We start from the raw sequence: 12,401 nt of genomic DNA on the forward strand, positions 1-12,401 counted from the left end.
TTGTCCTCTTTTGACCCCCACACATGTGCTGCGGCACCCCTCCCCGATGAATAAATAAAAGGTAATAAGTAAATCAAAACAAAAAGCACAAAAGCAGACTTGAACAAACGTAAGTATATGTCCGGTTCTTAGCTGAGGATTAAGAAGATTGAATGTAAAGTTGTCAGTTCTCCTTTAGTCTGTGAGTCTGAGGTGATTTCTAATAAATGCTGCTGTTTCCTTTTCTTCTCCTTTTCCTGGAACAGACAAGCTGATTGTAAGGGGGAAATGGGCTTTAGGGTATTGAGGAATGGGGGTGTGGGGGGGGGCTATAAAAACCAGCCATATTGACCAGAGGTAGAGTAGGGAGCCATGAAGCAGGCTCTACTTGATGCTAAAAAATAGTTATGAAAATTTAGGATACTGTGGACTGTTAAAATTGGATATGCATATGTAGGATGCTGTAGATTGTTGGTATTCATACATAATAGCCAGATAGGCCAACAGGATAGCTAAAGCCAGATTTAGATGCAATTATAGGTCAAGTTTATGATATGAACTGTTTCTGGGTTATATGAATGGGTTCTTAAGGAAACAGTGTTGAGTCATCTGGTACCCATTCAGAAAAGTACAAAATCCAAACTGCCTTAAGCCACATCCAGGATAAATCTCAAATGTGTTAGAAAATTCCTAGATTACTCTGCAATCTAGGGAAAAAGAATTCTTCTTAACTATGCCTTAAAACTCAAATTAATTTCAACTATATAAAAATTAACATTTTGCAAATTTTAAAAAATATAAAAACCACAAAACAAAACAAAAAGCCAGCCAGTAGTGGCACACGCCTTTAATCCCAGCACTTGGGAGGCAGGTAATGTCTCTTGAGTTCAAGGCCAGCCCGATCTACAAAGTGAGTTGCAGAACAGCCAGAGCTATTACACAAAGAAACCCTGTCTCCAAAACCAAAACAAACAAAATGAAATGTAACAACTGCGAATATTCATACCTGAAAACTAGGTGTCCCCTAAAAACTGATACATAAATGATTAACACTCTCAAAAAGAAAGAAAGGAAGAAAGAAAGATTAACACTCTCTAGCGTAATGGGCAAAATAAAATAAAGTTAAGAAAAAAATAATCTTGGAATTAATAAGTAGGTAAGAAAAATAAGAAAGTTATGTCTTATTACATTATAACATCATTAGGAAAATCATGACTTCAAGCCAAAATGTTTGAACTGAAAAGTCTTGGTAGATTATACTTTGAGAGTGAAAAGAACAACATAATGGAAAGGTATAGAGAGTAGATTTTTTAAGTGTTCTCACCACAAAATGCTGCGTATATAAGGTAATACATACATTCATTAGCTTGATGTAGGCATTCCACAATGTATGTATGTATCAAAACATTATGTGTATTATATGCCTTAATTTACACAAATTTAACTTTTCAATTCAATTTAAAAATAAGACTGAATTCCCCACCAAATTCCAGAGGCAGAAGGGATCTCAGAAGTTCATTTAATCCTTATCAAGAGACATGAAATTCTTTCCTAACATCTCCACTGCATCTTCTTAAACATGTCCAAAAATGGAGATACACTTCACAAGAAGAATTCTGAGGGGAAAATCCTGTTCTTTATTACTTTGTCCATTTCCCACTTCTTCATGCCAGGCCCATTTTACTGATGGCCTGTACACTGTCTGTGTATGTCTGAAATGCGGCATGTGTACATGAGAGCCAGCTACATCTAGCTGGGGAGGTTGGGCTCTACTCATGTGACAGGCAGGACTGGAAACCGACCTGGAAAGTCTGATCTTGTATGGGTGGAGAGGAGGGAAGGGGAGGAGAGGCAGGAAGTCACTTCCAGGAAGTAGATGTCAGTTTCACATGCTTATAGAATACCACGAAGACCATGTTATAGAAAGCTGAGGAGTCAAGAGTTCACATAACAAGACTGTAGACAGAGTGTTAACCAGTGTGAGCCTGTGAGATGGCTGGTGAGCAAAGGGGGCCTGAACCCTGGATTTAATTCCTGGACCTTCAAAGACCTCAATTTGTTCCTAGAACCCACTGCCTACATGACAGAAAGAGGGGACTGACTTCTGAAAGCTGCCTCTGACCTCCACATATGAACGGTGGCTTGTTTGTGACTATACACACACATGTGCACATACAACACATATGCACACACGCACGCTCTAATATCAGTGTCAGAGGCAGGTACTGGTGTGTGAGTACTCTCAAAGGAAAGACAGTAATAGTTTTGATTTGTTTGAATTTAGTTCACACTCTCTCCCTCTCTTCACCATTAGCCATAGATCATCATTATACACGATTACATGTCCAGCATGACCCGCAATAAGGAACATCCTCAAAAGGCTCCTATACTTTATATCCATCTATCTGTTGACAAACATTTAACTGATCCATGTCTTGGCTGTTATAAATGGTGCTGCAGTGGACATGTATGGATCTCTCTTGGACATTATGGTTTCATACTCTTCAGTTGTATGCCCAGAAGTGGAATTGGCAGGTCTTCTGCTGATTACATTTTTTGGTGGGTTTTGTTTTTGTTTTTGTTTGGTACTATTTTCTACACAGATTGACGACAGTACTGTACCAGGATTCCCTTTGCTCCACAGCACACCAACACTTTATTATCTTTTGACTTTAAAAAAAAATATATGTTTATTTTATATGTATGCAACATATGTGTGCCTGGGTCCCTTAGAAATCAAATCTCCTGGAACTAGGGTTATGGATGGTCCTGAGTGCTGGGAACCAAACCTATGTCCTCTGGGAGAGCGACAAGTGCTTTTAACCTCTGAGCCATCTCTCCAGCCCCTCTTTTTCCTTTCTGAGCTTGCATATTCTACCTGGAATGATATGAGGTCTCATTGTAACTTTGATTACCATTTCCCTATGATTAGGGTTGTCATCTTGAATCCAGACTGGACTGTGTAGTGAGACCCTGTCTAAAAAAGAAAAGGGGAAAAACATATCTAAGGAGTGATGTACAATGGGAGGCAGAGCTACCTCAGCACAAAGGGAAGGTGGGAGAATGTCAGTTTCCTTTCTGTAGAATTAACACCACATCTTTGTAAGTGGCGTGAGGGACTACCGACAGCTCCTCTAGCCAGCACTTTGTAAGTCGGGGTCTTACGTGTTCTTGCCTCGCCTTGCTCCCCTGCTCTAAGGAAGACAGCAGTCGACCCATGCAGCAATACCACCCATTACTGTCACTCACTTGAGATGAATGCAAAAATAACATTTTATGACCTAAAAGCAATTCCACATTCTATTCAGTGCTAATGCCTAATGGCCAAAGAATTGACAGAACTCTTGGAAAATACAGTTAGACTTTTGTGTGGTTGATCTCAAAGACAGGTGCACACAGTGACAACTAACCCAAGCCCAGTGTGCTAGAATAAGAGAATATGCCTCAATAACGCTGGGGCTCCCGGGATGAGATGGGGCCTGTCACTCATGCCTTGTCAGAAACGGTGACTATTTTCAGGCATGAGGCATTGGCTGGGCAGCTGAAGCAAATGCTCCAGAGAGTCTGCAGCGTGGAAGGTCCTGTTGTATTGTTTTATTTGATGTTTTAACAAAATAAACCACAGCATTGTTGCCAGGCAGTTTTGTTATGAATCCTACTGCTAGCGATTGCACGGTTGGTTAGATTAACAGGTGATAATGAGTCAGTATTTGAAATGATGAGGCTTGTCCTGTCTGTTTATAAAATTCTAATTTGTTGTGGAGTGGCTTAGAACACTTCATTTAAATTATCCTGTTTATGCAAGAAGTCATCTATTAGATAAAAATGGTGTTACCAATTTTTAAATCAGTGGTTTGAGATAGCATTACTTTTTAGTTTGTGGACCAAACAGGTTTAGATGCTTGGGTTAAATATTTTTAGCAGCTCCCAGCACTCTGTGATTGCTTACCATTGGAACTTATTAGATTGGTTGTTTTAAACTATTTCTTCTTAAGCAAATGTGTACATAGCCTTCCAGCTATCCAAGAGCATGCGGGTGCTTGGGTCTAACTGAATTACACACAAACACAGTTTCCTTCAGAAGAGATTATCCTTCATGCATGAAAACTTATTTAAAAAATAGCCATCTACCAATTAGATAAGCAAGAAAGAGTGTAAAAACACTCCAGCTTCTTTTATTCAGATCAAAAATGAAGTATTTGTGTTTTTCCATTCCAGTGTAAGACCTGTTCTGAGCCAAAACAGATAACCAGTTCTTCTGCCATTTGTGACAACCCTAAGCTTATCAAACCTGTCCCCGTGAGACCCAGTGGCAGCGGGAGGCCACAAGAACCCCCACCCAACAAGGTATGCATCTTCTGCTTTTTTTTTTAACATATTTTTCAATTTGGGGAATTAAAATATAATTACATTTGTTCCCTCCTTCCCTCCCTCCAACCCTTCCCTTGTAAATTCCCTTTGCCTTCTCTCAAATTAATGGCCTCTATTTAATTCCTAAATGGTATATATTCCTAAATATATAAATACAACCTGTTCGGTCCAGGTTATTTGTCACATGTGTGTGTACAGTGTTGCTCTATGCACATGTCTGCAGCGCTGCCCATTTGGTATTGGATAGCCAGTGCGTGTGCTCTTTCCTGGAGGAGACAGTTTCTCGGGCTGCACTCTTAAGTGACTGTAGTTCTTTGTCACTCTAGTCACAATAGCCAGGAAGTGGAAACACCCTAAATGTCCTGCAACTGATGAATGGATAACAAAAATGTGGTTCATATATGCTATGGGATACTGTTGCGCTATAACGAAAACTGAAATCATGAAAATTGTAGGTAAATGTGTAAAACCAGAAAGATACTATTGAGGTGAGGTAACCCAGACTCAGAAAGAAAAATGTCATATGTTTTCTCTCACCTGAGGCTGCTGGCTCCAGATCTCCCAATCTGAGTATATAACCTGGAGTAACTACGGACACTGGGGAAATTGTCTGCTTTTACCCGTGTCCTCTCTGGGATTCCCAAAGAACTTTACCCTGGAACTGCAGGGGAGGGCCTGGCACTGCCGAAGGACACAGAAGATCAGGGAGAAAGGCAGAGTCTTGTTGCAGCATGCATGAACTGTGCAGCACGGGTGCCCTTTCTCGGGGACTGTTGGATTTACCAAATGCTGGGCTCGTGGCCCATGAGCTGAGACACCTTAGAAGATCATAGATTGTTAAAACAGCAAGTGTCAGGAGAGACCGAAGCATAACCTCATGGCCCATATTCTTCTGGGACAGGTGACTTCTCAGGCCACTGGAGGAGCAGCCATCATGGCAGCACAGTAAAATGTAACATTTCTGAGCACTGCCCTGTACTAAGAGCAATGCCTGGCCCTGGGTGCGCAGCATAGAGTCCCTGCTGTGGGTTAACTCTGGGCCCGAGAGTAGTCAAAGCCCCACAGGCCTGTGGCGCTATGTGTGTGGTGTGCTGTTCAGGACTGTACAGCAGAGACAAAATTTGCTACTTAGCAGGGCCCACTGTTGATTGTAAGGAAACGTGTCTGTTCCTTCATCATAGTTGTTATTCCTAAATAAAGAGGTGGCTTTCAAGGGATTAGTCTAAATAGGTTCTGAAAGTGAGCATGAACCAAAGGCATAAAATGACTTGACTAATGAAAGTCTCATTTTCAATTTTTCAAAAAAAAGAAGTGTTTTCTAACTTATTTTAGCTTTTTTTACTTGCCACAAGAATCGGTTTCATTCTAGTAGATAAACCAAGACACATTGACTTAAGAATGGACCGTGTGTTTTCAAGCAGAAGGTGCGAAAGAGGGCTGGCTCAGGGGCAAGGAGGGCAGGAGTGGTGTAGTGGCCGGGCCCCGGCATCGTGTACGCCTGGTCCTTGCATGTTAGATTAAAGTACTCATTTCTTTCTGGCCTTAGCTCTCTATATGCTGTGGAAGCTGCTAGGAACCAGGAGCTTACATCCTGCGTATGTCCAGTACATTTTGTTCTCAGCAACCTTAGATGGACCCAGGCTATAGAGATAGGTTACCATGAAGTATGGGCAATCTTATACTATGGAGTGTAATTTTGTCCCCTAATCTGTGAGCTGCAGACCCCTCAAGGATCACATTCCTGTCTAATCAAGCGACCAGATACTGTAGTCTAACAACAGCCTTGGGGGCAGGGAGGGCAGAATGCTGTAAAGATATTAGACATTTCAGAGGTCTCAGGGTTTTCGAGTTAATAAATTTCACCTCTGTCATTGATCCTTTATAAATAGAGGAAACTAACAGTTAGCTGAGTTATGCTTCACGGCCTCCCCCTCCCATAACCAAACTCTGTGAACCTATTTTTGGATATCTTTTCCCCCCCAGACCTCGGACCCTGAGCCCCAACACTTATCTTTGACAGCTCTATTTGGGAAACAAGACAAAGCTCCGTGTCATGAAACTCTGAAACCCTCTGGGACATTCACCCACCACCATCACCACCACCACCACCACCACCAGCAAGAGCAGCTTCCCGTTCATCAAGGACTTGCATGCCCCCTGTCCTATGAAAATCCCAGAAGGCTCTCACTCCCCGTGGAGAAGCAACTATGCCCAGCCATTCAGAAACTCATGGTTGGGAGCACGGGGCTACACCCACTGCCACAGCACCCTCAGCAGTGGCCCTGTGAGAGTGGCAGCCCCAGTCATACAAGGGGACTTCTCCCCGGTCCTGTCCACCTGGGGTCCCCCTGGAACGGTGGGACTGCACACTGTGCACAGAGCACTTGCAGAAGCCACAAGCTGCTAGAGCAGCTTCAAGGTGCTTCTGGAGCAGCGCATAAGTATAAGCCCTGTGTACCTGCCAGCCCGGCTGTGGCCCCTCAGGTGGCTCCATGCCAAAGTGTGAAGCACTCACAGATGGTGTATTTCACTGGCCCCCTTCCTCCTCCCACACCAGGACATCAGGCTCTTAGGAAGGAGCAGTGTGCATTGCCAGCACAAGCGCTCTCCCTCCCAGGCTGCCAGGAGAGCAGCCCCGGTGTGCTCCCTACTGGGGAGCTGCTAAGAAAGCTTCAGGTCGTACATCAGGGGCAGCAGCTACAGGCAGCCCCCCGGCCAGCCTTGGCAGCCAGGTTCCCCGTGTCAGCCCATGGCTCGGGGACAGAAAAGCCCTTGGAAGCCTGGGCCAACAAGACATCCAGCATGGAGAAACAGGCTCCTCTTCCTCAGGTAAATATGTACTAGGAGCTGCCACTATGGTAATGCAGTGATACTGGCTCTGCCACAGGGAGCGTGTGTCACGTGGGTTTCCGTTTAGAACAGCTACCCAAATCCCTTCAGTGTGTCTCTTTGTCTTTCACCTTGCCTTTCCGCCTGGAAAGAGAAGCTCCTCTCTGCTTACAGTCTGGTGTCCTCTGCCACTTAGAGAGATGGTTTACAGTGTCATAAGGCCTGGAGACCAGCCCAGATATAGAAAAACTCCTAGTCTTTGACTATGAAGACCCATGGCAGTTGGCTCTACATTTTGGCTGATTCTTGGCTTTCATCTTATGGTTGATCATTGTGTGCTCATTGGCTCCACGCATGATTTTGAGCACTCCCTACATGTTAGTAGCCACTTTATTATGCAATGGTGGAGAAAGCAGACTCCACATCTAAATCCAACAACCTTGTAGGTTCCTGAAGTAAACAGACATAGCAGTAAAGATGCTACTGTTTTTATTGCCTTCTAGGTGATCAGTATTGTGAAACAAGTGTACCACCCACAAATTGCCAGAGCAGGGAACATAGTGTCAGTTCTAGAAATAGTGGATCTTTCTGGGAGGGAAGTTGTCTGTACCCATCACAACTGGGACAGTCAGAACCAGGGTCTGTTGATTGTTTGCCTATAGTGGCATCTGAAGGTCTGATCAGCTGTTTCCCTTGGATTGGCACAGAATCCCTGAAAACCTGCTGACTTTAAAGATTGGAAATTTACCCCTAATTTATTTATTTATTTATTTATTTATTTATTTAGGTAGGTAGGTAGGTAGGTAGGTAAGTGGATGGATGGATGGATGGATGGATGGATGGATGGATGGATGGATGGATGGATGGATATAGAGATATCATAACACTGTTAAGGTTTTTTTGACATGTTTTATCACTAGTAGCTCCTTAGAGATTGTTCACATTTTAAAAACAAAGGCCCAGGGCACAAACCATTGTTTAGGTGTGAAGACCAAGTCTAGGTGTTTGTTTTTATTAAATCACAGATGCAGAGGCTTCCTGTTGCAAATGTCCTCACTCTCACAGCAGTGCAGAGTTGACCCCCTTTTAAATGTCTGTTTTCATTTCTCTTTGATGGTTTAGAATAAGAAAATCAGAGCTAATAACCAGACTTAGATCTCTGCATATACAATTTTCTTTGTTTTTAGTTCTCACAAATGTCAAGAACCAAATAAGGAACGTGTACATTCCATCAGCCCACGCTGTGCTCCCCCATGACTCTGTGACTCCTCCCTTTGGGAGCATCAGCTTTCAACTCCTCTCCTTGGGCTAGCAAATAGGGAAAGCTAAATGAAACAAGAGCCTGTCTTCCTCTAGGCCATTTTCTGCCCCCAAAGATGCCAAGGGAGTGATGATAAAATTACAGCCAAGTCTAAATTGCTGCTTCTCTGTTTCCTTCGCGTGAGTGTTGGAGTGCTCTGAGGCTGAGAAGTAAGGTACCTTTGTCACCTGAGTTAGAGGCACATGGTAGCTGTAGGAGTCAGTCAGACCCAGTTCAGAATGTCACTTGCATAATTGGGAAAGCCATTTGAAAACTTGGTTTTAGACCTGCCAGCCAGGGGGATTAGGTAGACTCGGCAGACAGATGGGCCATGATGCTCCAGGATCCATGTGTCCAGTCCTTGCTCTTCATCCCATTATCTGCCCCCTTATCCTCACCCTCACCCTGTCCTTACCCCCCATAGCAGCCAGGAGAAGCAGAAGGCATGCTCTCTGTAGATAAACAAGGAAGGACCAGAGGGGGCAAACCCACAAATAACAGCTCCTCCTAGTCACAGGGGAGGTGTCTCCTTGAAGAGCTGAGTGTGCATCTGACGAGCATATCCTGCCACTCCTACCGGTGATAGGACCTCAGGGCAGGGCAGTGGACAGCTAGTGCTGAGTAATCCAGCAATCCTAAATGTATGTGGCCTGAAAACTAAACTCTCACCGGGAGTCTAGCTTCATACACAGAGGTCATGGCATCACAGGTGGTTCCAGAGCTGTGTAGTCGCCCCTGAGGGTAGAACAGGAACAGACCTGTCAGCCCTTCCCACCCACAGGATCCAGGATGATTCCCACTGAGCACCTCTACCACCATTGTGAACAGGGCCTTGCATCTCTGGAGCTCTGCTGTGGGTTGTTTCCTAACCCTGCCTTGTGTGCATGTCTGTGCTGTGAGCAGATCACCTCATTTCAGTGTGTCCCTGCTCCAGTGGCTTCTCTGCTGATGCCTCCTGTGGTTTCCACACAGTTCACCTGTGCCCCACTGAGGGAGACTGATAATGGGCTCATGCCCCTGGGAGGCCAAGAACTTCCTGCTGCCTCCTCCGGCCTCCTCCTGCCCCTGCAGAACTGGGAATCCTCCACCGTGGCCAGCAGGCCCCTCACCAGGCTGCAGCTCCAGGAAGTACTGCTGAACCTCATCCAGGTAAGACTGCTGACCTACCAGTGGGCACACGGCAGACTATATTTGCTGATGCCTTCTTTGGATGCCATGAGAGCAACCCCCACACACACCTCCAGTAGCTCCTAAATCCAGCTAACTGGGTGATATTTAGAATACTACTGTAGCCTGCGATGTCTCAAGCCTTCAAGAGATTTGTGACTTGGAGGAATGAGTAAGGCTTCCTAGCTGCCAGCTGCAGGAAAGGGAGCATGTGATGGTCAGCCAGCCAGGGCACTCTGGGAGCTCACGCTCGGGAGCAGTCACAGAGCCAGCATCTTGGGCAAGCTGCAGTTGTAAGCCATGACTGCTGTGAACACAGACTGCTGTGAACACAGTTCAGCTATGGTTTTGAAACCGACTGTTCAGGAGAGGGTGGAATGATCGGATGTCTCGTCAGCCCTGCCTTGAGTGTCTCGGCTGTAACTGTGGTATACTATACTATATAGTGCCATGCGCTGTTTAATAATTTATTCAGGGTCTATGGGAAGGCCTGTTAATATGGGCCAATGAGATCAGGTAAAGGGGCTTGCCACCAAGCCTGATGGCCCACATAATACAAGAATAGAGAATGCTGTCTTCTGACCATGTGTGTGTTGTAGCATATCCACACTTACACACATATCTACACACACACACACACACACACACACACACAAAGTATAAAAACATTTAAACCCTTGTATTTGTCTGATTCTACAGACAAGGAAACAGGCTTATGTTGGTCCAGTGTTACACTGAGCCTGGTTACAGTGTTCACATCTCCTGTTGTATGAACCATGTAAATTAATGTGCCAAGGCTAGACCACCATGTATCGGAGCACACTCCCAAGTGATAGGTCCTGGAAAGGGTAGTGCTTGAAACCACACAGAAGCAGACACCTCCACTAATGTGTTCAGGGATCTTCTTGAAAGTATTTGTAGCGCTCTGTTCCTCACCAGACAGCAGCGGGGGGAGCAGGCCAGCCTCTGTGATTGTCTGGTTCTCCCATTGATGTCTGATTCCCCGTAGTGAAAACATTTCTAAGATAATATGTCTTAGAGAGAACAAAAAGGATGGGACTGGCAGCAAGCATCTGAGTTGGGGAGTGGAATGGCAGTCCAGGACAAGGGAGACTTCCTATTTTAATTATGTCGCTAATCTTAAATGTGCACCATGATAGAAATAGCCCACCTGTTCACAATAAGCGTGTGAGAATTTAGGACAAATATGTGCACATTTATTTACCAGAACAATGAGGAAAAACCTAGACATAAGTTTGGATTTTAAAGATTCTTGCTTTTTATGGCTCATTCCAATCTGATCACATTACTCCAAGGCTGTATGTTATGACTTGGATGGTTCACACTTCTGCGTGTTGTGGATTTTGTCTTCCTGATATATTTACTAAAAGTCACTTGGGCATCTTTGTAGGAAAAACAGAGATAACATTTCTTTCTTCGTGGCGTGAGAGTGACACTAACTGTGGGTGGGGAGGGAATGAATCAGGAAGGGTGAAATGTAGTGACGGCAGACACTGTTGGATTTGAGTGGGAGGGGAATGCCTCTAGCATTAATCAAGAGAATCTCTGCTCAGGCCCAGAGTTCTCTCCCCCACCTTAGTGAGACAGAGAGCCCGTAAGTTTGCCAAAGCCAGAGACTTCCCACAGGTCATGGGAACAACCATGCTGCCTTTGGGAACATACCAGTGAGCCATGCTGTGGGTAAAATCCCTATGAATGCCTCAAACAGTGCACAGACATTGTGGGCAACCTGGAGGATTTTTAGGAAGGACCCGCCAACTCCTAGGCTGTTGCCAAGGCACTGGGACTCGCTCCTCCTGTCCCATCCTGCACACAGCACAACTGGCTTCTGTGTTGTCTATGTTGGGTGCTGTGAGCATGTGGACATCACATGCAGCAGTTCTGTAAAATCCAGCAGTTCTGGCCTGACCTTGCCTCCAGTCCCTGTACATCACATACACAGGTCCGCTCTGCCAGCTGTCAGCACAAACAACACAGGTAAGGCATTGAACCCAAGGCCAGTTCAGCTCCAGGCAGGAAGCCTGACTTCTGCTGCTCTAGTGACAGTCCCCTGGGTCTGTTGGCTTTGTTTTCCAGAATGATGACAGCTTCTTAAGCATAATCTACGAAGCCTATCTCTTCAGTGTGACACAAGCAGCCATGAGAAAAGCCACGTGACCAACTATGTGAGAGCAAAGACTGAGAATCGATTCTCCGGATTCGTCCTGTGAACTGTGTGACCAAATGCATTTCTGCCTTTTTAACAAAGTAGAGTAATACAAAGTAAAATGGTTTTGTACTGTCAAATATCTTGGGGTTTTTTTGTTCTTGGTTTTGAAGAATCACGTCCTCCTGTATACAAATTGAATGGGTAGATGGTTTGGGTTCAGGTCATACAAGATTAAATTTTTCCTACATTCATGAGGCCATTTTAAGAAGAATTGGGCTCTTCATGGGAGGGGATATTCTCCGAGCTGTTTATTAATAGCTCAAGCTAAAGAGAGCAATTTCCTAGTGTTGGGCTCTGTGTGCCGTGGAGCTTGCTAACCACCAGGGGGCAATGTTACCCCACAAGTTACCTACTAAGGGTTTCATGCGCTCTTGGAAGCAATGATGACTTTGTTAACAAAGTCAGACTTTCTTTTGTAAAGCTCCATTTGGCATGTTTGATCTGAGCCTTTAGCCAGAGAGTCTTTCTGAAGGTATTTCTAGCCGGTTTCTATCTAGAAGGTGTCCCAAAACTTGAAGCAACACT

At 44.7% G+C, this 12,401-nt stretch overlaps 1 protein-coding gene across 3 annotated transcripts in view; it reads left to right on the forward strand.

Annotated features, from left to right (window-relative positions):
• Window positions 1-11,953, forward strand: part of Dcp1b (decapping mRNA 1B) — a 38,234-nt gene extending 26,281 nt beyond the window's left edge. For 2 of the 3 annotated variants that reach the window (XM_051203682.1, XM_051203680.1), the window contains 4 exons: window positions 4,198-4,326; window positions 6,334-7,179; window positions 9,452-9,628; window positions 11,744-11,953. In XM_051203682.1, the coding sequence (XP_051059639.1) occupies window positions 4,198-4,326; window positions 6,334-7,179; window positions 9,452-9,628; window positions 11,744-11,824 (1,233 nt within the window). In that variant the 3' untranslated portion in view covers window positions 11,825-11,953. The remainder of the gene's footprint in view (window positions 1-4,197; window positions 4,327-6,333; window positions 7,180-9,451; window positions 9,629-11,743) is intronic. The other variant, XM_051203681.1, reaches the window with a different exon arrangement.
• Window positions 11,954-12,401: the final 448 nt, after the last annotated feature.

Source organism: Phodopus roborovskii, unplaced genomic scaffold (assembly GCF_943737965.1).
Source record: "Phodopus roborovskii unplaced genomic scaffold, PHOROB, whole genome shotgun sequence".
Classification (NCBI taxonomy): Eukaryota; Metazoa; Chordata; class Mammalia; order Rodentia; family Cricetidae; genus Phodopus; species Phodopus roborovskii.